This window comes from Phacochoerus africanus, chromosome 14 (genome assembly GCF_016906955.1).
Source record: "Phacochoerus africanus isolate WHEZ1 chromosome 14, ROS_Pafr_v1, whole genome shotgun sequence".
NCBI lineage: Eukaryota > Metazoa > Chordata > Mammalia > Artiodactyla > Suidae > Phacochoerus > Phacochoerus africanus.
The window spans coordinates 41,787,829-41,811,316 of NC_062557.1; the positions used below are offsets into that span (position 1 = coordinate 41,787,829).

At 50.0% G+C, this 23,488-nt stretch overlaps 1 protein-coding gene across 2 annotated transcripts; it reads right to left on the reverse strand.

The window, feature by feature from the left end:
* Positions 1–77: 77 nt before the first annotated feature.
* Positions 78–12,737, reverse strand: TMEM98 (transmembrane protein 98). 2 transcript variants are annotated; one of them, XM_047757937.1, is made up of 8 exons: positions 12,539–12,737; positions 10,853–11,077; positions 10,076–10,256; positions 8,191–8,322; positions 7,170–7,203; positions 5,143–5,258; positions 2,984–3,043; positions 78–957 (listed from the first exon to the last, which is right to left on the reverse strand). In XM_047757937.1, exons 3-8 carry the CDS (start codon positions 10,204–10,206, stop codon positions 750–752), a joined length of 681 nt encoding a protein of 226 aa, XP_047613893.1. In that variant the 5' UTR covers positions 10,207–10,256; positions 10,853–11,077; positions 12,539–12,737; the 3' UTR covers positions 78–749. The 2 variants fall into 2 exon arrangements, with proteins under 2 accessions (XP_047613893.1, XP_047613892.1); XM_047757936.1 differs by lacking the exon at positions 10,853–11,077 and having other exon boundaries at positions 12,539–12,733.
* Between the last annotated feature and the right edge of the window lie 10,751 nt (positions 12,738–23,488).

Consider the following 23,488-nt stretch of genomic DNA (forward strand, 5'->3'; position numbering starts at 1 on the left):
GTCCTCTTTCCATCCTCAGACAAATAGGTCTCACACACCACGCCTTTGAATTTGACTCAACAACGACACACTTGAGGGAAAGCTAAGTACATGTTTACTTTCCACCTAGTGGTGGCTAGGTAAAATTGCAGGCATAATGATTTTTTTTTTTAAAAAAGGAATGATCAACTCTACATTGCTCACCTTCAAACACAAACTTGTAAAGGAAAGAGGGACTCAGATGCCTCAGACACCAGGCAAATAATACAAACAAATGGAATAGGCCAGGTGAGAGAGTATAAGCATTGTCAAGAGAGGCAGCTCCTACTTAGTTTCAACTGATTGTCCTCTTTGGAAAACGCAGATCAGAGTTGCCTCACCTTCTGATTGTTCAAGAGAAGCCAGACCTTCTGATTCTGATGTGAAATCTCCTGATTCTTAGGCAGTGGCTCGATTTTCTTGAAAGCACGAGGTGAGCTAAACAAAGCTGCTGGTCCTCCAGGTTCCGAAGCTCTGCTGTATAGACAGTGGCTGTCGCCTCCCCTAACTGTGGGTTTAGACTGCCGGTCACCAGCCACCATCTGGAACTACATGGGAGGCATCCACAGAGGGGCCCTCCTGCTTTACTAGGCACACCGCTGGACTCCCCCCCCCCCCCCCCCCCGCCAGTGGAGAACAACTAACTCTACGGGAGAAAATGGAAGGCTTGGCTGAGCCGCCCAGCCACGGCAGTGGGCTGCCCTTTGGGATCAGCTCCTGGCCGGTAGGCACTAAATAGCTGACTGCTCCTGCAGGAAGCCTTCGGGGCCCGGGAGGCCTTTATCTGGCTCGGAAGCCAAGGCTGCTTCTCGAAGGACTTCCAGGTGCTCCTCGGCGGCTGACAGTGACTGGTCGATCCAATCCAGGCCCCCAGTCAGGTGGCAGGCATTCCTGGTCACCAGCACAAGATGACTGACCGACAGGAGCAAGGCAGTTGTCCTAGGAAAAAACAACAGCATCAGGATCCCTCGGATATAAAGAAACGCGGCTGCAAAGCCCAAATGGCTAGAGTCCAGTGTTCTCTAAGCTGGAGTTTCTTCCCTGGGAGGTTGCTGAGTAGGACATTTAAAGATGATTTCACGTCCAGAGTTCCTGTCATGGCTCAGCGGTAACGAATCCAACTAGGATCCATGAGGATGCGTGTTTGATCCCTGGTCTTGCTCAGTGGGTTAAGGATCCAGCTGTGACACAGGTCACAGATGCAGCTTGGATCCCGCGTTGCTGTGCCTGTGGCATAGGCCAGCAGCTGCAGCTGCAGCTCCAATTTGACTCCTAGCCTGGGAACTTCTATATGTTGAAGGTGCAGCCCTAAAAAGACCAAAAAAAAAAAAAAAGAGTTGATTCCACTTTCATATAAATTTGGGAACGTCTGGGTTAAATAACTGAAGCCTGGAGTTCCCGTCGTGGCGCAGTGGTTAATGAATCCAACTAGGAACCATGAGGTTGCGGGTTCAATCCCTGCCCTTGCTCCGTGGGTTAAGGATCCGGCATTGCCGTGAGCTGTGGTGTAGGTGGCAGGCGTGGCTCAGATCCAGCGTTGCTGTGGCTCTGGCGTAGGCCGGTGGCTACAGCTCCGGGTGGACCCCTAGCCTGGGAACCTCCACGTGCCGCGGGAGCGGCCCTAGAAAAGGCAAAAAAAGATTAAAAAAAAAAAAAGAGTAACTGAAGCCCTTTTCAGCTGATGCATGTGCTAAAACTCTTAGAAGAATATAATACTCTGAGTCTCCCTAACTTACTTAAGACTCTGAGCCCACTTTCTGCCACGCACCCATTCACATCGCCCAGAAGAGGGTTTTGTGGGACAGACAGGATCTAGTCAATTGGATGAGCATGTCCCCAACCACTGCCCCTTGAGGGCAGGATATTCATACTCCACTGTGGGCATCACCTATTGACCCTGAATCAATAAAGCCAGGGGCTAGTTTCCCATGCTCTAAAAAAAAAAAAAAATTAATTGCAAACCAAATGGAGGAGGAGGTTTTATTTTTTTTCAGTATTGAAAGATTTGCTGTGGAAGATTCCTGGACAGTGAGTGTGCACGATCCACTGGGGAACACGTTAGCGATGACGAGCCCACGGCCACCGCTGGGCAGCCACAGCAGTGGGGCTGAAACTCCAGCTGAGTGTCTGTGATCCACGGCCTCGCTGGCCATTATTACACAAGGGGTCTATGAAACAGTCGTCTGACTCCGAGAGACAAAAGAACCTGGTTTTTTAAAGTGGGTTTGCATCTGGCAGAAGGACAGAACAATCTCAATCTCCATGTGTTAGGGGAGGATGACAAGACAGGGGTTTAGCCGATTTGTCGCTTCCATGCTCATTTCCTTGCCCACCAGGGACCTACTGGGCGAGACTCATGACTGAGGCACGTCTGTTTCCAGGGTCCAAAGAGCAGAGAGGGCCCTCGGGGAACTGGGGGGAGGGGAGGTGCAGACAGGACTCAGCCTGGTCAAGAATAAACAGTCAACATCTGGAGTTCCCGTTGTGGCTCAGTGGAAATGAACCCGCATCAGCGAGGATGCGGGTTCAATCCCTGGCCTTGTTCAGTGGGTTAAGGATCTGGCGTTCCCGTGAGCTATAGTGTAAGACACAGACAAGGCTTGGATCCTGTGTTGCTGTGGCTGTGGTGTAGGCCGGCAGGTGCAGCTCCGATTCAACCCCCAGTATGGGAACTGCCATATGCTACAGGTGTGGCCCTAAAAAGACAAAAAAAAAATCAAAATCTAAGACTGGCTCTTCCTCCTCTGGGGTTTCAGGAAGAGCACTGGCCTCTAGCCCCCAGCCAGGCTTGGCTCACTAGTTGGCTGACCAGTCACAATGAAATAAATGGTACCCGATGCCTGGGCAGCCTCAGGAACCCACCGAACCAGCCCTCTCCTCAACAACCCAAACAGCCAACCTCACAGATCTGACACACGGGCAGCCTTGAGCGGGGGGAAAAGCCACACAACCACCCCGCTCTCACCGGGCATCCAGAAGCTTCGGGTCCAACGGAGGGTACATCGATTTCACCACATCGTCCACTCTGAAGGGAGGCAAAGGGTTTTCAGTATTTCCCTTTTTTTGGGGGGGTCTTTTCTCCCTCCTTTCTTTCCTTACCCCGATTCTTCTAAGAGTCCAGACCCAGTCCCTAGTGACTTTCTCTTAACCTGCGTTCTCAGACAGAGACTTAAAAGAGAAAGACTTCAGGTTCAGTGCAGAGAATAGCAGTTTTTTCTGCTTTTGTTTTAGTTCCAATGGTTTACAAAGTACCATCTGACACATCTGGAATGATGTTTGAGATATACTGCTACACTAAAAAGGCATATTTAAAACAGGCATATTGCCAAACAATAAAGTTTGATCAATCTCATTTGCATAAAAATGAATAAACAAAAGCTATGTTTATTCATAGATGGGGGCCATCTAGAGGAATACACATCATTCAATAGCAGTCCCTCCAGGAATTAGGATGGGATGGAATTTAGGGGTTCCTTCACTTGTCGGAGACTCTATGTCTGCAGTGTTTTAACTTTTATGACTATTTATTACTTGTTTTTAAGTTTATGATGTTTATGTTTTCTATTCTAGTTGATTTACAGTATTTATTACTTTTATATTAAAAAATGGGTAAAGGTAGTTACAGAGAACACTAGGAAAAAACCTCCAGGTTTAATTTGGGTTCAAACTGCTCCAGTGGATTTCTTTTAGCACAAGGTACAGTTCCATGGGTTTTTTTGTTTGTTTTTTTTTTAATATCGAATTCAGGAAGGAACTACTATTCATTCTGGTTTGCGTGGTTCAAGCTTTTCCTCCAGATCTTTGCTTGTGGACCAGTTGATAGTCAAGAAGCAAAAAACAATGTCTTGTTTGATTTCCAAAAGCACTTGAAAACAGATGCCCTTGAACGCCCTTGTCTTGAGGCTGAGGGGCTGGTGAGGAAGCGCAGAGGCACGGTCACGCTCAGTGCCCGGCTCAGCCAGCCCTTCTCTGCCCTGCAGCTGAAGTCCATCTCCTTGAAACTAAAATGCTATCAACACCCTATTTGGAATAAATGGAGCAAGAAAAACAATGGGAACAACAACAAAACAGCCAGGAGACAGAAGTCTGAGGGCAAAGAGACAAAGGACCCTGATTGATTTATGGCAGGGATCATTCTGGAAGCAGTCCGAGGTGCTCTGTCAGACCTGCGGCTGGATGAGCACCAGGTCAGGTCGACCACACCCTCGCTCCAGCACCCAGGCTAATCTCTTAGCCGTGGCCCTTAGAAGTGACCGGAAGCACGCGGGAGATCCAGCAGATACGGGCGATGCAGACTCTGTCAATCACAGGTGGCCAGAGGAAAATCTGGGGCTTGCCCAGATCCTGGGTTACAGGGTCCACAGGCCAAGGGGCCAACCCAGACTGACACCACTCACGTAGCCACGCCTGCCTGGGACAGCTCCAGAGAAAGCCGAGAACCGTCCGGATTATCTCCCTCCCACTTTCTCAACACACTGAACTCCCTGCACGGAGTTCAAGAGCATCAACTCTTTTATTTTCCCTCAGAGGGCTGCCTCCTCACGATCCACCCAAGGCGGTGGCAACGTGGAAAGCGAGGACCCCCCGGGAACTCAGTGGCTGGTTAAGGAAATACCTGAAACCTGGAAGGACCCTGGGCTCAGGCACATCCACATACCAGCCACCAGATGGCAGCACAAACTTAGTACCACCCTTCCTTCTAAGAAAAGGGCTTTATTTTCTTCTCAAAATCAAGCCCAAATGAGGGGGTGGAGCTGTTGACTGCAATCCTGCTGGTTGCCTCCCACGGGGGATTTTGCAGACAGCCTGGAATTTGGGGGATCTGAATGATCTCTTCACCTCCCACCCCGTCCTGGAGGCTGCTGGCTGGGCCATGGATGGGGCGGCGGGGGACAGCACAGAGGCAAGGAGCTGGTCTCCAGGACAGACTCTGGCTGGGACGGGGCATAGCCGGGAGGTTGCTGCACGAGGGGTGGGCACCAGTGGGAACTGTGCTTCTGGCCCAGAACACATAAACAACCAAAGTTGCCCACTTTGGAGTTTCTTAGGAGCCTGGCCCTGCCCCCACCTCAGCTCCGGGCCCTTCCCTTGGAGTGTGGGGACCTCACGGTCCTGACGGCTCACCTGGGGCTGATCCGCTTGGCCACCACGATGATGTCACTGACACTGGCTGAATTCTTCATCTTGGCCCCGGACCCCATTGTCATGGCAACTAGTTTTTCCGTCAGAGTGTGACAAATCTAACGCAGCGGGAAGGAGAGAGGTGATGAGGCGGGACCCGCTCCCAGAGGCTTTCTGACACCCCCACAAAGACAAAACGGCACCCCCAGCCCACACCTGGGCCCCCCCAAACTCAGCAGGCAGACTGAAGTGGAAAGTACACAGAGATTAGAGGAAACGGGGGAGAAGAGGCAAAGCCGGAGACGTGGCCGGGTGAGGGAGGGGCAGGAGCCTCAGACCAGGGTCAGGGTCTCGGCTTAGAGAAGCCAGAGCTGAAATAATCTGTCTAAGAAAAATCATGTGCTCTGAGTTTCACCTTCTCGCTTAAGGGCAAAAACCTATTTTCTCTTTCGATTCCTTCATCTCCTGGCTTAGTCTTTGCAAATGCTAAAGATCTCTGCAGGCAGCCTCAGAAACATGACGGGGACCAGGAGCAACCCTTCCCTTTGAGCACGTCCTCTAAAAGCAGAACCGATTTCAACAATTTTCTTGGGTGACCTTTTAGCGTGTTTGTCAAGATGATGGGAAAAGGGCTTTGGGGGAAAAAAAAAAAAGGCAGGAAAGTGGCAAGACTAGGACATGTGGCCTTTCTCACCCTCCACCAACAGTACTGGCCACGCTCCAAAGCTTGGCTCCCCACGTCCATGCCTCCCCCATGTCAGAACCTGGCTGTGTTTCTGTCCCTGGCAAAGAAGTCCCACCACTCGCCTTATACTCGGGGCTGGAAAAGAGACAGAAAGAAGCCCAAGAGCCCAGGCCCTTCCCCCGAGGTCCCATCACAAGGACTCAAGGGCAGGTAGCCAAACAAAAGAGATGCCAAGAGGAAGGGGAGAACCTCTCCTTTGATCTGAGCATCTCAGGATGGACCACTGAGTCCAATCCAGGAAACCTCCTCCCGGCTTATCAATTCCACACCTCAGCTGTCATTCATCTCCCTGCTCTAACAGGCAAGTGCAGTGGACAAAACCCAGCGCCACAACATGTCTTGATTGTGAGAGGGGGGAGTAATAGGGCATCCTTGCTCTAGTCATCAGACTCACCTCTCTCCATCTGTGACCCTGTCTATACCCAGAGAGCTTCTTGAAATTCAGTAATAAGCCTGGACTCTTTGTCCCCCCAAGAGACAGCTGAAGAAGAGACTTTTGAATATCTTGGACTGAGTGACACTGAAGAAAAGATAAAGCCGCCTTTAATTACTAGACAGAGAAAGAAATGTGCGGTGTCCCAGGTTACTGGCCAAAAGTTTCATTATTATTATCCTATTAAGTAGGAGAGTACCTGGCAAGAATTGAAAACCAAATGCTGGGACTAGAAAAACCTCCCAAAACTATAAAAATTACCCCAAATGCAAATTGATGCAACTCTCCACCTAGTCCTGGAGGCTGCAGGCATTCAAAGAAAAAAAAAAAATCTGCCTTCAAGTTGAAGTCCTGATGCTTGGGATATGGGTGATTGTCCCGGTTGACTGACCACCATCACAGCCAAAAAGGGCTGGTGACGAACTTTCTAGTAACTGAAGAAGCCCCCCTACAGAACTCAACAGGCTGCAGAGGGCTGAGCTCTCTGCTAAAGAAAGTGCATGCCAGGGAGGGGCTGGGAAGCCCCGTTCTGCCCCAGACAGCTGCACAGCCCCGGCCACTCAGCCTTCTCCAAGGTCAGTGAAGATGGGTTAGTGACTGCCCGGGCTGCTCAGGCCACCGCACTAGGACAGGACCCGGTGGACCGATGCCTTTGAAAGGGCCTGGACAGTTCTAAAGCAGAACAGACCATCTAGGCGGGAGCGAAAGTGAACGGGAGAGATTCCAAGTGCCACGCAGGTGACAGGCCTCAGACGCAGGCCAGCGCAAAGCCCCTTCCCCTCGGACACTGTGCGCTGGCTGTTTTGGTGACCACCCTTTATTTATGCTCATGGGCAAATCCAAGAGTGTTACCTTCAAGATGGCAATGCAGTGGGACATGAGACCCCTGGGGAGGCAAAAAAAAATTCATGAGTGCTTCTCCAGAGAAGCCCACAACCCTCAGGCCACCACCTCTGCACCTCATCCAGCTCTGACCCACGGCAAGGCTGGACACCATGTGACAGCAGTGATAAAATGGACAAGCCTGGGAGCTAAACCAGGAAGCACCTTCCCTCCCCGCCTTCTCTCTTCCACCCTCCCCGACCCAGCAGACTCTTCCAGGAGGTGCTACCCCCCGCTGCCCCCAACAAGTTGAGACATGCCTTTGCATCTCTCTGACCTTCTCAGACTGTTCCCTCCTTCCAGGGGCTCCTTCCCCTTACGCTCAGCTGGGCAAACTCATCTTTCAAGACCCACGACAAAAGGTGCCCACTTTGGGAAAGGCTTCACGAAATCCAACCCTCCCGAGCCCCCCCCCAGGCAACTCTAGACCCCACCTCCTCCGCGTGCCCACTGTATGGTGCACAAAGACACCCCCCACCCATCATTTCTGAAATACTGTATTTAGCAGGATTCTGTCTCCACCCCCAGTCTCATGGACTGGCCGAGTGCCCACCCATCACAGCCATAAACACCTGCCCAGTGAGGGCGTGGCTGAGAGACAGGGAAGGGGGCAGCACACACTTCTTAACCTGCAGCATCTCCTGGTGGGAGGCGGGATGCCCAAGGGGCACTGGAGACAGAGGCTTCATCCCTGGAGCCTGGGGGTCAAATTCACAGGCACCCCAGGGTTCGCCCAAGCACATTAGGGTGATTTCGGAACACCTCTGCCACACATCTACGGGCCTCAGTGTTCAGGTCTACAGAATGGGGCGGGCAGGGACAAACACTGTGGTGTCACAGTCTAAGTCCCCCCCCCCACGGTGACATCAGGGGAAAGAGCAGTGACTGCTCCTGAGCGCTCGGTCGAGGGCTCTAACAAAGGAAGGTTGGCAAGAGCACCCAGAAGCCCCGGTCGCCGTCCCCAGGTGGCACACGGTCCCCAAGCCCTTACGAGGCATCTTCAATCCAGTCTTCATTCTCCAGAATGGCCTCGATGTGGGGGTTGGTGATGACAACGTCACCCAGCTCGAGCTCAGAGGGCTCAGACTGGGTCTCCATGGCGCTGATGAGGTCCACGATGGGCCTGGAGGGAAAGCCCAGGCACATAGTTTCATAACGAGTGACTGAGGCTCTCTCCTCCTCGGGGCCCACACACCACCCCCGAAAGGATGGCAGTTAAAGCAGGGACTTGCTCTGGACGCAAACCTAAGGCTAGTGGGACTGTGGCATGGGCAGGGCACACGACTAGGCAGTGAGTCAAGAAGACAGGGGCACGAAAACAAAAGTGACACAGAGCTCCCATTTTGTGGTGCACTGGAAACGCATCCGACTAGGACCCATGAGGTTGCGGGTTTGATTCCCCGGTCTTGCTCAGTGGGTTAAGGATCCAGTGTTGCCACGAGCTGTGGTGTAGGTTGCAGACGCGGCTCAGATCTGGTGTTGCTGTGGCTGTGGTGTAGGTGGACAGCTGCAGCTTCAATTAGACCCCTAGCCTGGGAATCTCCATATGCCATGGGAGTGGCCCTTAAAAAAAAAAGAAAGAAAGAAAGAAAAGTGACATGGAACAAGGTGAGCCGCTCAGGAAAAGGATAAGCTACAGCCATAATCGTGACAAAGATGTATTATTCAAGGCTGCTGCTTTGAGACAAAATAAGATCCATTTGTGACTTATTTCCCCTTCAAGCCTCCCTTCTATGAAGCTCAAGTTCCCATTACCCAAACTTACCTGTACCCACCTATGTGCTCTGCAGAATCAGTCCTGGGACCCACTGTGGCCCACCCACACAGCCCCAACCCTCCCAGTTACACCAGAGACACGGAGACGTCCAAACACCTCCTATTCCAACAGGGTTCTTGAAAACAGGAGACACCAAAGCAGAGGTTTCTTGGGTCACATAAATAAGCATTTACTCATTATTAACTACTCAACAGAGATGCTGATAGGTTTTCAGAGAGAGGGGTAAGAAAAACTGAGGGTTGGTGGTCAGGGTCTCTTAGGATCTATCAATTACAATATCCTTAAACTTGGAGTTTCCATTGTGGCTCAGCAGGTTAAGAACCCAACATAGTGCCCCTGAGGAGGCAGGTTCAATTCATGGCCTCATTCAGTGGGTTAAGGATCCAGCATTGCCTCAAGCTTCAGTGTAGCTTGCAGAGGCAGCTCGGATCTGGCGCTGCTGTGGCTATGGTGTAGGCTGGCAGTTGCAGCTCCAATTCATCTCCCAGCTCGGGAACTTCCATGTGCTGCAGCTGTGGCCATAGAAAAAAAAGAAAAAGTAGCTTATATACATGTGAGTGTTGTAGACATCTGGATTATTCAAGGGCAACTCAGAATTTTGAATTACACAAATATTGAACCAACTATACATTTAAAAAAATCCTTACACTGAAAGCAGGATCTTGCTTACTAAATACGTTTCACATGAAGAGCATCAGGGAGGAATGTGCGCAGAGAGACAGATGGTCCTGTGCTGGGACTTCGTGACACCCAGGGTCTCTTGCTTAGATGTGTAGCATCGGATTTCCGCTCCTACGAGTTTGGCTGGAAAGGGATTCGGCTGGTCCAATGCTAAGCGAGGTCGCCAGTGTGGGACAGATATGTTCTGGGTGAAGCCATTCAGTGACAGAGTCCGAGGCTGCTCAGGATGGTGGGGCGAGGAGGGGGGTGGGGGGGGGCGCTTAAGGAATATTCTTAAACTCTGAGGTCTTTTTTTGTGAAGGACAGCCTTCGGGGACCATTTTAGAGACAAAAAGCCCAGCACCAAACTTCTTTTGCTTTTGTTGGAGCCCCAGGGCACAGCCCATCTCCCTTCCCACCCCCTCCCTAGGCCACTCACTTGGAATCATAGCGCTGCAGGAGGTCCCGGGGCCGGCAGTAGCGCTGCCTGCAAACCACTACCAAGGCTGCAAATGAGGCCAGAAAGATGGTGGCCAGCACGCCTATGGCCACAATCACCACAGTCTCCATGCTTCCAGGAGGGTCCCTCAGTCCCGGTCAATCTCCCGCATGGGCTGAAGCTGGAAAGACACAAGGGCAGGGCAGCCTGGTGAAGAAGCAGCCAAAGAGGGTGGGGCAGTGCGGTCTTGGCTGCTGGTGGGTTGAAGGGGAGGGCAGCTGGGTCCCCCCAAGTCACCTGCGGAGACCCAAGGGCCTGAACAGAATCAGGACACATCTTATGTCATGCCCCAAATTTGCCTTTTCGTTTGTTTGTTTTTGGGGTTTTGTTTGTTTGTTTGTTTTTGCTTTTTAGGGCCACACCCGTGGCATACGGAAGTTCCCAAGCTAGGGATTGAACCGGAACTACAGCTGCTGGCCTACCTCACAACCACAGCAACACAGGATCCAAGCCGAGTCTGCAACCTACATCACAGCTCACAGCAACACCGGATCCTTAACCCACTAGGTGAGGCCAGGGATCAAACCCTCATCCTTATGGATCCCAGTTGGATTCGTTACTGCTAAGCCACAATGGAAACTCCCTGCCTTTTCCTTTACCAAAAGCATTTGCTCCCCATTCGGACTAGGATGGCCTTTCTGACCTGAGACAAAAGGAAACACCTACACTAGCACTGTCGTCTTCACATCTGCACCGGGGGCACGAAAAAATACCCACCTAAGAAGAAGGGCAGGACTGTATTCACTGAGGGCGACTCTGTTCAAGACATCTGGCATGCGTTAACTTCTCTAAGGGTCCTATAAGGTAGGTAGCAGTCTCCCCATTCTACAGTTGAGAAGACTGAGGTCCAGAGAGGTGACATAATTTATCCAGGTTTATATAGTCGGGAAGCAGAAAGCCATCCACTCAAGCTGAGCTGGATAATCACCTCTCTTGTTCTTTCTGAGGAGGAAAGAGAATTCTAAAAGTTCTAGGGAAAGTTTTGATTGTGAGTGTCAGCGCTGGAATCTTACAACTGGTATTAAAGTGTCTGTTGCCCATCTGTTGCCTGTTTTCATTGAGGAGGTTCTATCGCCCCTATTTTAAACTTATAGGCTGGAGGAACCCTGGCATCTCAGAGAAGTAAGTATTCACAACATCATGTCATTGCAGTTCTCCCACTCGTCCTTTTGAGCAAGTCTCCTTCCCTTTCTGGGCTTGAATTTCTCCACCTGCAAAAAACAGTGCTTTGACCAAGTGTTCTCTCTGACTCCAGGACGGCGCATCTCCTCCTCTATTTGGATTTAATGCTATGTTCCATGTTTTGGGGGGTTCGAATGCTCCTGATCATTAATAAATATTTATTACTATGTACCAAGCACTGGACTGGATTCTGGAGATTAGGCCCCCAAACTTGGGGAGTGGGTGGGAGAGGCAGACAGGCAGACAAACCCTTTCAACTCCCTGCGCCTGTGCCACGTGCAGAAATTCCCAGAAAAGAGTACCCAGAGATTGCACAACGCTTTCTTCACCAGGCAGGTAATGCTGGAGCTGGGTTTTGAGGGATGAGTAGAAGTTTCCCAGGCGGACAAGGTGGGGACTTGGCTGACTGAAAGTGCCAAGAAGGGCTTCTCAGAGTTGTTCTCCCACCTGGGGTTCACTCGCCCACGAGGGTGAGAGGGCTGGGATCTACCTGTCTCGTCTCTGTATCTCTGATGGGGGGGGTTCTCTAGATGTATTTCTCGATACTGTCCCTCCTAAAGGGCCGCCTCCTTTAGCCCTTTTGCTTTCTTTCTTTTCTGATTTCTCACTGACTCTCCTCATTTCCCCCTCTCTCGCCCCCCTCACCCCGTCTCTCTTCTCCCCTCCCTCATTTCTGGCTTTCTCGGCGTTTCCTTGCCCCTCCCCCCTGCCCCATGGCCTCCAAGACCACGGGCTTTGTTTCCTCTCTTCCTGTGCGTTTCGGGTGTGTTTCTCCGAGTGTGCATGAGCTTTTCTCTGAGTTGTTGCCGTCTATCTCCGCAGTCGGTCTGCAGGAGCGTTTCTCCGTGTGTTTTTCTTTTTCTTTGTGTCTGCTCCTCTGTGTGTTTCAGGATGAGTTTTTCTGTTTCTCTCTATCGAGTTCCACAAGGTAAAACGGACCCAAGAGAGCCCTCCTGCTTCCCCCCCGTGCGGCCACCCAGACCCCTCGCTCCAGACCCAGATACCGGAGGGACCTCCGCCCGGCCCGCGCGTGCCACGCGGGGCTCACTGGCTCCGGAGCGCTGAGCCCCGACTCTCCCCGATCCGGGCGCCGGGCTCCCCTCCCCCTCCTCTCCCGCACTCCCCGCCCCGCTCGCCCCGCGCCCAGCTCCGAGGGGACTGGCGGGGGCGGCCCTCCGGGGGCCCCGGTCCCAGGCTCCGCGGCCCGCCGGGCTCACCCACCTGAGGCTGCGGCTCCGGGACGCAGGCGGGGGCGCTCCCGCGGCCGGGCCCCCGGCGATGGCAAAGTCCGGGCGCGGGACTGGCGGCCGCCTGCGAGCGGGGCATGCCGGGAAGAAACCGAGATAAGTCCGGGCGGCCAAACCCCCGGAGGTGCTGCGCGGGCGGGGGAGCGGCCGGCCGAGCATCCAAATCCCCCGCTGCCAGGCGCCGCCGTCACCGCCTGGCCCTCGGGACGGCCGGGGGTTGGGGCCGCCGGAGGCCGGGGCAGCTGCGAGCCCGTTGCTCAGCGACCCGACGGGCGGTCCCCGCGCCCCCCGGGAGGCCGGGCAGGGCGGGCGGAGGGGAGGGAGGCACGGAGGGTCTGGCCGCCCAGTGGGGGCTGGGAAGCACCAGCGGACTCCAGGGTGCGCCTGGTCGTGGAGCTTGGAGGAGTCTGCGCTGCTACACTCAGTCCGGTTTCGTTTCTGACTCTGCTTGTGGGCAACGAATTTCACTTCTTGGTACCTTAGTTCCATCCTCTGTGGGCAACGAATTTCACTTCTTGGTACCTTAGTTCCATCCTCTGTAAAAGCCGCTGCGACTTGTAAGCATCCTGAGTTAGTATAAGGGTCAAAGACCACGATGCATGCAACCCACTTACTAGGGCCAGGCCTAGGGTGTGGTGAAGAGCGATCGCTCTTACGACAGCCCCAGCCGACTGGACAGTGACAAGCAGGCCCACCGCTACCAGCGACTGTGAGATGAGAGATGGGGAAGAAGAGAGGTGAGTCGGAGAGTCTTCCTCCGTTTCTTGACCCTCTTAGAAATCACCTTCCCCACCTGCCCCACGCCAGAGTTCACGCCTGAGCGACACGCCCGCGTTTCACCCCCTTGTGCCTGGACTTAAAACCTGATTGGCTAGCCTCTTAAAGAGAAAGACAAACAGCAGGTCCTAGAGAAAGGTAATTAAACCAAAGGGTAGAGGTATCTCCCATCATTGCAAAGGGAATCAGGTGTGCTATCTTGGTCTTTGTATTTCTTAGGAATGAGAAAATTCAAGATATATGCACCCTTATGTTCACTGCAGCATTATTTACAATAGCCAAGATATGAGGACCACCTAAATACCCACTGGTGGATCAACAGATAAGGAAGATGTGGAATATATACACACATAGATATACAATGCCACTAAAAAGAAAGTTTTTTGCCATTTGCAATAACGTGGGTGGAACTTGAAGGTGTTATGCCAAGTGAAATAAGACAGCGGGAGACAAATATGATTTCACTCATGTGTAATATAAGCTACAACAAAAGATAAATGAACCAATCAGCCAGACAGAAACACACAGGTACAGAGAACAGAGTAGGTTACCAAAGGAAAAGGCACGGCGAGGGAGGATAAAATGAGTAAAAATCAACTGTATGGCGGTGAGTGAGGAGACACTGCAGTGTATACAGAAGCAAACATAGCATACTGTATGCAGAAAACGGATACGATGTTATAAACCCACGTTACTTCAATACAAAATAACTTTTGCAAATAATAAAAAGGGGGAGGAAAACACTAGAATAAGCAAGAGATGAAGGCTGTGATATCCATCTCTAGAGTTCTTTCCAAAAAATCTTGTGGCAATTTTAGGCGTTTTTGCCAAGAGGATAAAACAGCCCCCGATTGAGGGGCACCCGACTCCTTAGCCCACAAGTCAAGCCCAGTACCCGTGATGGGTGACAGGACTGGGGGAGAAAGCGCGTGTCCCTGTAGACTCAGCCACATCCAGCTTGGGGCAGCAGCATCTAGACGGCGTCAGGGACATGAGGACCCCCCTCAGCTCTTGAGTCAGCTGGGTTGGCAGTTCCCCAGGACAACCGTGGGCTGGAAGAGGCTTGTGTCACTACCTGGCATTTGCCTGAACCCTAAGGGTTAGGGTGTTCCCCAAACCATCCTGAGATGCTTGTTCTGGATCCCAGGACAAAGTAGAAACCCAGCAGGGAAGCCCAGGTCTGGGCTGACAGCCCCCAGGTGGCCTTCGACTGCCCATGTCCCATGACCCACCTGAGAGCAGCATCTCCATCCTCCTAGAGGGCGCAGGGCCTCTTGTACAACTAGGGAGAGAATCGGGGAGGGCTTGAGCAGCTCCCAGGAGCAACACAAAGCCCCCTGATCCTTTCCTACCAGGCTGCCTCAAGGGGCTGCTGACACGCTAAAACCCAGAAGGTGTATTTCAGGGAGTGGTCGCTGGGTGTCACCCCTGCTTCCTAGGCAAGGGCCCTCATGGCTTCACTAACACTCAAGGGTGCTGGAGAGAGCAAATCCCTTCTCTGAGATTCTGTTTACAGGCCCAACATCTTCTGTGCCTCTGTGAATCCCCCAGGGCTCTCAAGTCTCTCATCCCCCGATCCTCCAGGCTGGCCTGGATTGCACACTCCATCGTGGCGTGGCTCCCTGGCCCCTCTCCCCTTTCTAGCTCGTTCTGCAGAACCCACACTCTGCCTTCTCTCGAGGGGCACTGGGACAGATGCATGCCCTGGAAAAGGTCACACAGCAACACCGGCTTTGCTTTCGAGGATCACAGACAGGCACTCATTCCCCGGAAGCCATCTGCCCATAGATGTCCAAGCCTCATGCTCCTAACCCCGAGACAACAATTCCACATTTTATCTGCAAACTTCTGGTGCCCCTCCTCCACTTTCACTTGATATTAAAAAAAAAAAAAAAAAAAAAAGGAGATCCCGTCGTGGCGCAGTGGTTAATGAATCTGACTAGGAACCATGAGGTTGCAGGTTCGATCCCTGGCCTCGATCAGTGGGTTAAGGATCCAGCATTGCCGTGAGCTGTGGTGTAGGTTGCAGACACAACTCGGATCTGGCGTTGCTGTGGCTCTGGCGTAGACCAGCGGCTGCAGCCCCGATTTGACCCCTAAGCCTGAGAACCTCCATATGCCTCAGGAGCGGCCCTAGAAAAGACAAAAAAAAAAAAAAAAGTTCCTGAAGGCACCGGTTTAATCCCTGGCTTTGATCCCTGGCCAGGCTCGGTGGGTGGTGGGAATCTCAGCTCCAGCTCAGATTCATTTCCTGGGTTGGGGAACTTTCATAAGCCGTGGAGGGAGTGGCCAAAAAGGGGGGGGGGGATAAAGTACTAATTTCTTCAGTTTTCCTCACCAAATCTCTAAACTTCCCATGCTTGCACACACCTTCTCTTTCCCTTCTCTGAATCCTATCTCCCCACCTTGTCCCCCTCTCAAGGTAGGACCCTTGGTCCTTTGCCTCTTCCGAATTAATAGCTCCCCTTACACTGGAGAATTCCCATTAGCAAATAATTGTGCTCTAGTATCTATTATGTTCAAAATCTCTCTGTTCGAGGTGACTCTCCAGCCACCAGCTGAGTCTCTGTCTCGGTTCCCTTTCAGCGCTAAATTTCTTTTTCTTCTTCTTCTTCTTTTTTCTTTTTAAGGTGGCCTTGTGGCATCTGGAGGTTCCCAGGCTAAGGGGTCCAATCGGAGCTGTAGCCGCCAGCGTACGCCAGAGCCACAGCAACACCAGATCTGAGCTGCATCTGTGACCTACACCACAGCTCACGGCAACACCCGATCCTTAACCCACTGAGCAAGGCCAGGGATCAAATCCGCATCCTCATGGATCCTAGTCAGATTCGTTTCCGCTGAGCCACGAAGGGAAAGAAATTCCAGTATTTCTGGAATTTTTCCTTTTGTCTCAACACAACCAAAAAAGTGGAATCTGCTGACTACCTCCCATTTCCTCTTCAACCTGCTCAAATATGGCAGATATTCAACCTGCTCTAGTGACCTGACTTCTCAAGGTCACCACGATCTCCATGTCGCCAGACATGAGCATCTTCTAACACGCTCGCAAGGATTGTTGCGCAGGGGCTGGAACACTTTGTCCCCTCCTGGCTTCCATGGCCCACCCTGTACTCATTTCTCAGATTTCTCTTCCTTGGTTTCCTTTGAATGTTCTCCACCATCTGCATCTAAATGCTGGAATTTCTCTGGTCGTGGTCCCAGATGGGCTTCTCTTTTCCTCTTTATCCCATCTTCCTAGGTAATGGCACCCATTCCTGCTGATTCCTATGTCACTCTTTTACGCTGATGGTTCCCAAAGTTGTATTTTTGGTCCTCTCGCCTGACATCTTGCACATTTCATAGGTATGTAAGACATGTCCAGAATGAAATTCTCAATTTACACTCCCCCCAAACTCCTGTCCTCCCTCCTTTAGGCTTGTCTATTTCTATAACCAGCCCCACCATCCACCACACTGTGCCAGCCCCAAGCCTAGGAATCATCACTTTTTCCTGCATCCCATATCCATTCCATTAGCAAATTCAATTGGTTTGATCTCAAATTCCATTACTTTTTTTTTCTTTTTTTTTTTAATGACCACACCCATGGCAGAGGGAAGTTCCTAGGCTAGAGGTCAAATTGGAGCTGTAGTGGCCAACCTATGCCACAGCCACAGCCAGGCCAGATCCAAGCCACACCTGCAACCTACACCACAGCTTTTGGCAACACCAGATCCCTAACCCACTGAGGGAGGCCAGGGATCAAACCCACACCCTCACGGACATTATGTCGGTGTCTTAACCCACTGAGCCACAACGGAAACTCCTCAAATCCTATTTCAAATCTTTTCACTTCTTTCCGTCTTGATCGCTACCCTATATAACCCATCATCATCTCTCTACTAAATTCATGCAAAACATTTCTAACTAATATTCCCATTTCTACACTCTTTTCAATCTCCTTGACATGGCAGCAACAATGAAGAAAATGTTCTGCATCTTAACCTGGGTGTATACATCCCCATAGATACAATATATATTTACATATATAGTTATATGGGTGTGTAATTTAGATATGTATGTATTTACATATATTTACATATGTATGTGATTTATGTATATTCATGTAAATTTAATGTAATATAAATATATACTTGTGTATTACATATATTACATAATCTATATTATCGTATATAATATAAATATGTATTACATAAATATTATAATTATCATATATAATATAAATATATATTACATAAATAATACATCATATATAAGTATATTACAGAAATGCATATTCATGTATTATATATATTTATGTATTATATAGTCTAACTATATATTTGCATAAATATATATATATTTACATATATATGTAAAACTTTGAGGTATGCTTGAGATTTGTACACTTTACTGTAGGGTAAACCTCAGCAACAACAAACACCTCAGCAAGATGTCAGCTCCCTCATTAAAGTCCCGCAGCAGCTTTACACCGTCCTGAGAACACAAGACAAACCCTGCATGACTTGGCCCCAAGCTTTTGCTCCAGCTTCATCTCCTAATGTCCTTCTCCTCTGCTCGCCAGAACCCAGCTGCCCTGCCTTCCATTCAGCTTTCCTAACGCACTAAAGGCTTTCCTGCCTGCCTCAGGACCTTTGCTCAGGCTGCTCCCGCAGCCCAGAACCCTTCCCTTCTTTTCCCTCTTGTCACCTACCCAGGCTTTCCCAGAGCGCTCACTATACCTAAAACAGATCAGCCCACTTATTCGTTCTGCTCCCAAATTATTGTATTTTAAGACTATTGTAATTGTTTTTCCACAGTTGGAACCAGCTTATACATTTGACTGACACCTATTACATATGTGCTCTTATGCTAAGTGCTACCAACGCCATGAGTCTTATACTCAAAGAGCAAACAGATTCCTTTTCCCCTTATTTTGTAGTTCTTATAGGTCAAGGTAGGGGTGCTCAAATTAAGGAAAAAATAACCACTTCATATAAGTACAGCACCCCTCACCCTGGCATGGGGTGGGGGTGAGCGACAATAAGTCCCCAGTGTAACAGGGTGAACTATGTTCTCCAAAAAGACAAGAGGTAAGCTCAAAATGGGAGAGGAGTGCGTAAGAAAAAAATTTAAAAACCATACACAAACATTACACAAACACAAGAGAGTGACTTTCCTTTATTTTTCCCCCTCACAAATTAAGTCAGAGGTTAAAAATGCAAGACCTGCAGACAGGTACATCTGCAACAGGTGCGTATCAGATGCTTCCTCTTCCAACTGAGCTCTCCAACACATGCAATTTTTTTTTTTTTGACAAGTGCAATCATTTCAGCAGAGCCATTCAGAGCCTCTTCATGTATTCTGAAGCTCTCCCAAGGGGATCCCTGCTTGGTGGCTTCAAGAATCTCTCTGCGGGTGATGGCTCTTCTGTGGTGGCAGAAGGACAGTCTCACCGCCTCCAGGCTAACCTGTTCCAGCTGCCAGTGCTCCAGAGCTCCCCCTGCATCCAAGATCCAGGGGCACCCACTGAAGTCTGAGTGGGTCTGGGACAGAAACAGCCCAAAGATGAGACAGAGAAGTGAAGGCCCGCGTGGTAAGGGAGGTATGGTCCAACCCAGCACCCATGGCTTCTGTGGATTCGTGCACCCGACGGGACACAGGTCGGGATGTGATGAAGGTACCTATCAACTGTCTGAGGAGGCAGGAAGGAGGGGAAATTGCAGCTGTGTGAGAAAAATAACCTTTGTCTGCATGATACAAAGTAACTCTGGTCATGTCAACTAATAGAAGCAGAAGCAACATCCAACACCTTTTTGTGTGTGTGTGTCTTTTTGCCATTTCTTGGGCCGGAGATTCCCAGGCTAGGGGTTGAATTGGAGCTATAGCTGCCAGCCTACACCAGAGCCACAGCAACGCGGGATCCGAGCCACGTCTGCAACCTACACCACAGCTCACGGCAACACTGGATCCTTAACCCACTGATCAAGGCCAGGGACTGAACCCACGACCTCGTCTGATTTGTTAACCACTGAGCCACGATGGGAACTCCAACATCCAACACCTTCTGAAGATGGCAAGCATAACCTTAGCTTCGGGTGTTCTTTCACACTCTAGATTTCCTATTAGGAAACATTTTACTTTAACACTTCATTTCCAGCCTTGTGCCAATAGGATCGCCAGCTAGGCTGGGAATACTTGCTCTTCCATGGATGTGTCCCTATGTTTTCCTGTCTCCATGCCACTGTTTCTCTGTCACTTCTACCCACCTGGCCCGCCCGCACCCAGCTCCACCTTTCAAATCTCATCTGTCCTTTAAGGCTCCTCCCCACATGCCACTTCTGGCGTATCTGGATTCTGCACGATCTCCCGTTGAGGACCAGAGCAATTTTTGTTCTCAGAACCTGTATCACACACATTGCCTCTGTCATTCGTGTCCTTGTGTGAAGTCAGAGAGACAGAGGGACTAGTCAGAAGTATGCGCTGCCCTGAGAATCATACATGCAGGGCACTAATCCCAACTCCTTCTGGACATGAGCTGCCCTGTAAGCAGGTCACATACTCATGCTGCGTTTCCATTTCTTTTAGGAAAGGAGAATTTGAGGTGGGAGTCAAAATACGTCTCCAGGTTTTTCTAATATACAGATCTTTCCTCAATCCCCCACCCCCACCCCCACCCACTCTGCAGGATTGTGAGCCCTTTACAGCAAAGCCCACATTGCTTTCATCTGAGTTCCTGCAGCAGGACAGGCTGGCACTTAGGTACTGGATACACTGATTCAACCAAGATCTTGTTTTAACCTCACCGTGCCCTGAAAGGCTGACCCAAGGTCATGGACCTGAGGCCTTGGAGACTTAAAGAAGCATGGTTGCCTTCCAAACCCATGAAGGTAAGGACAGGCCAAGGAAAAACCCATGATCAGAAGACTACTTTGCCTAAGTGCTCCCACCGAGGGCCTTTCCGGCCAAATGCAGCATCTCCTGCAGGAGCTCAAAACTGGGGGTGATTTCCCCCTCCAGGGGACATCGGGCAGTATCTGGGGACATTTTTGGCTGTCACCACCAGGAGGAAAAGTGCTATGGGCATTTAGCAAGTAGAAGCCAGGGGCATCCCACAAGGCACAGGACAGCCTCTCATACAAAGAACTACCCAGGGGACTCTCAGTCTTCAACGTGCTATGGTTCAAAACTGCGTTTTGAATCGTACACCTCCCCTCCTTCTCTGTCTCTCCTCAATCCCATTTTCCCTTCTTCTCTCAGGATCAACAACAGATTCCAAATGACGCTACTGGAATACAGGGGGCTTGGGTACAATTTCAGACATGAACACTCAGCTTTGCTTCACTGGCACGAAGACAGAACATCCCATGTCAAACCTTAGCACATCTTTCAGAAAACCTCCTTATTTTCTTCCCGACAGCTTCTCTTGAAGGGGAAGGCTTTCCCGATTCTGTTTTTCTACACTTTGTAGGCTACAGCCTAAAGCTTGGAGGGCAGGGAAAAAGGAAATTTTAAGAAATTTCTAAGTTCAGAGGGCCATTTAATGAAAACCTGATATGTGCAACTCTTGGACATGATGGAACAGACAAGGTGGTGAATCCCCTCTCTGCAGGCAAGTGGGGAGGGCACTGAAGAGTCAGTTTACAGATGGGCTGTCAACGGATACAAGAAAGGGTGCCATGAAGAGCTCAGGTGTTCAGACTTGCTGCCAATAGAAAGAAAGGCAAGCAGGAGAAGATAGCAGCCGTCCGAGATCCAGTTTATAGCAGCTGTTCACACCCAGCGTTTCAGGACCTCAGTGTGTAAGGAAGGACTTCTGTAGCACAAGTTGAAGTCAAGATCGCAGCCAGGGCCACTAACCTGATACCTGTCTTGGCCATTCTAAGCTTCCGTGATGAGAGTCCCAACTCACTTGCTTTAGGATTTTCCCCAAGTAACTAAAATACACTTCCTTCTTCTTCCTCCTCTGTCTTCCCAAAGGCAGAGCTGGCCCATGCATACTTCTCTCTGGCTGAGATATAAATTGTGGGCTTCTTCTTAGGGAATTGTCAGCCATGTGTGCAGATGAAGGGCATGCAGGCTTGATTCTTAACACTCCTAGCTCAGAGCACCAGTAATGGGCAAAAGCATGTTCCAAAGAGGTTTTACGGGAAGCCTGGAAGGCATGCTTTCCTAATAAAAATCAGTGATTAGTGATTGCACCTGCAAGAGATGAAGGCTCTTAGAATCCTCCAGAGATGTTAGGTACAGGGTATAAGGCAGGCTTGTGTTACATCCCGGAAGGAGTGTGAGATGGGAAACTCAAAAGCTTTCTTCAGCTCTATCCCATGTGAAAAAGGGCATCCCATGATGTAATGGCCATCTGTTTCCCAGGCAACACTCATCTCGGAAGGATTTTTTTTTTGTCTTTTTTTTTTAAGGGCCACACCCATGGTATAAGGAGGTTCCCAGGCTAGGGGTCAAATTGGGGCTGTAGCCAATGGCCTATATCACAGCCACAGCAATGCAGGATCCTTAACCCACTGAGTGAGGCCAGGGATTGAACCTGGGTCCTCATGGTTGCTCATCAGATTCGTTTCCACTGAGCCATGATGAGAACTCCCAGAAAATTTTTTTTAAGCTTATTTATTTATTTATTTTTGGCCATGCCTGCAGTCAGGACCAGGGGCTAAACCTATGCCACAACAGTGACCCAAGCCTCTGCAGTAACAATGCTGATCCTTAACCACTATGCCACAAGTGAACTCCTCAGTAGTGATTCATTGTATGTGCCTAACTCCATGTGTTCCTGTGACAGTGGCTCTTAGCCATAAAGATTTCAATTCAAAAGGACCTGCCGCGGGATCCTGCCATAGTTTGCTAAAGCATCCCAGGTGAATCTAATGACCAACTGGATCTGGGATTCATGGTCTATAAGACCTTCCTAAAGCCACTACACGAGATTTGGGGTTGGGGTTTGAGGAGAAGCTCTTCATGGACGCGATGCATGCATTTGGATTTGCCTTGGGCTTTGCCAAGGCAAGTGCGCGCCTGGTTACACAAATGCAATTACAAACTCAGAAGACAAAGCATGGATGGGAAAGCCAGCAAGTCATTGTACCTTCAAGACTGAAGGTTGAGAAACTATAAAGAGGCCATGAACTCCCCGCAATTAGTGTTTCAGCTCAGCTACACGAAGAGCCTGACACAAACCAAGAGGACACCAGGGAACCAAAGTTCGAAAGAAGAAAAGAACCAGAATGGAACACTCTTCCCTCTCCCACCTGGTTATGAGCCATCAAAGCCCCAGTGGAGGGACTGGTAGATAAAGAAGTACTGTCAGCTTATTGAGACCTAACTGTGTCCCAGATGCCATGCTGGATGCTTAACATTTTATCTCACTGAGCTCTCAGAGCAACAGCACCAGGTAAGATGTTAGTGTGTGTTGCCCGAACTTTACAGAAGAAGAAACTGAGTTTCAGAAGGTTTATGTGACTTGCCTGGGGTCCCCTCAGTGCATAAGTGTCAGAACTGGCCCCTGAGCCTTTGCTTTTAACCTCACGCTCTACGACCTTCCACACCAAACACCAGAGCCCCAAGATGCTTGTAATCATGGGCAGGAGCTCTGCACCGTAGACACGTGTCTCATCATTGATGGAGAACTCGGGATGTGACTTATGCGTAAGTGGAGGTTCAATTCTTCTGAATTAATCATTTGATAATAATAGAAGCTACATAGGGGAGGGAGTGGGATGGACTTGGAGTTTGGGGTTAGTAGATGCAAACTATTGCATTTGGAATGGATAAGCAATGAGATCCTGCTGTGTAGCGCAGGGAGCTATATCCAACCACTTGTGATGGACCGTGATGGAGGATAATGTAAAAAAAAGTATATATATATATATATATATATATATATATATATATACATGTCTACATACTCTCATATATATATGACTGGGTCACTTTGCTATATAGCAGAAATTGACAGAACACTGTAAATCAACTGTAATAGAAAAATAATAACCTTTAAAAAAAAAGACGCTAAAAGGAACTCTTCCACCAAAGGAAAAAGTGGTTCCCTCTTACCTGGTTGCCAAAACCATGTCCCACCCACCACTCTGACTCCTCCCATTTCACCAGTTTCATCTCTCAGTATTTCTCAGCTTGAAGCCATAATTTATTCCTAGAG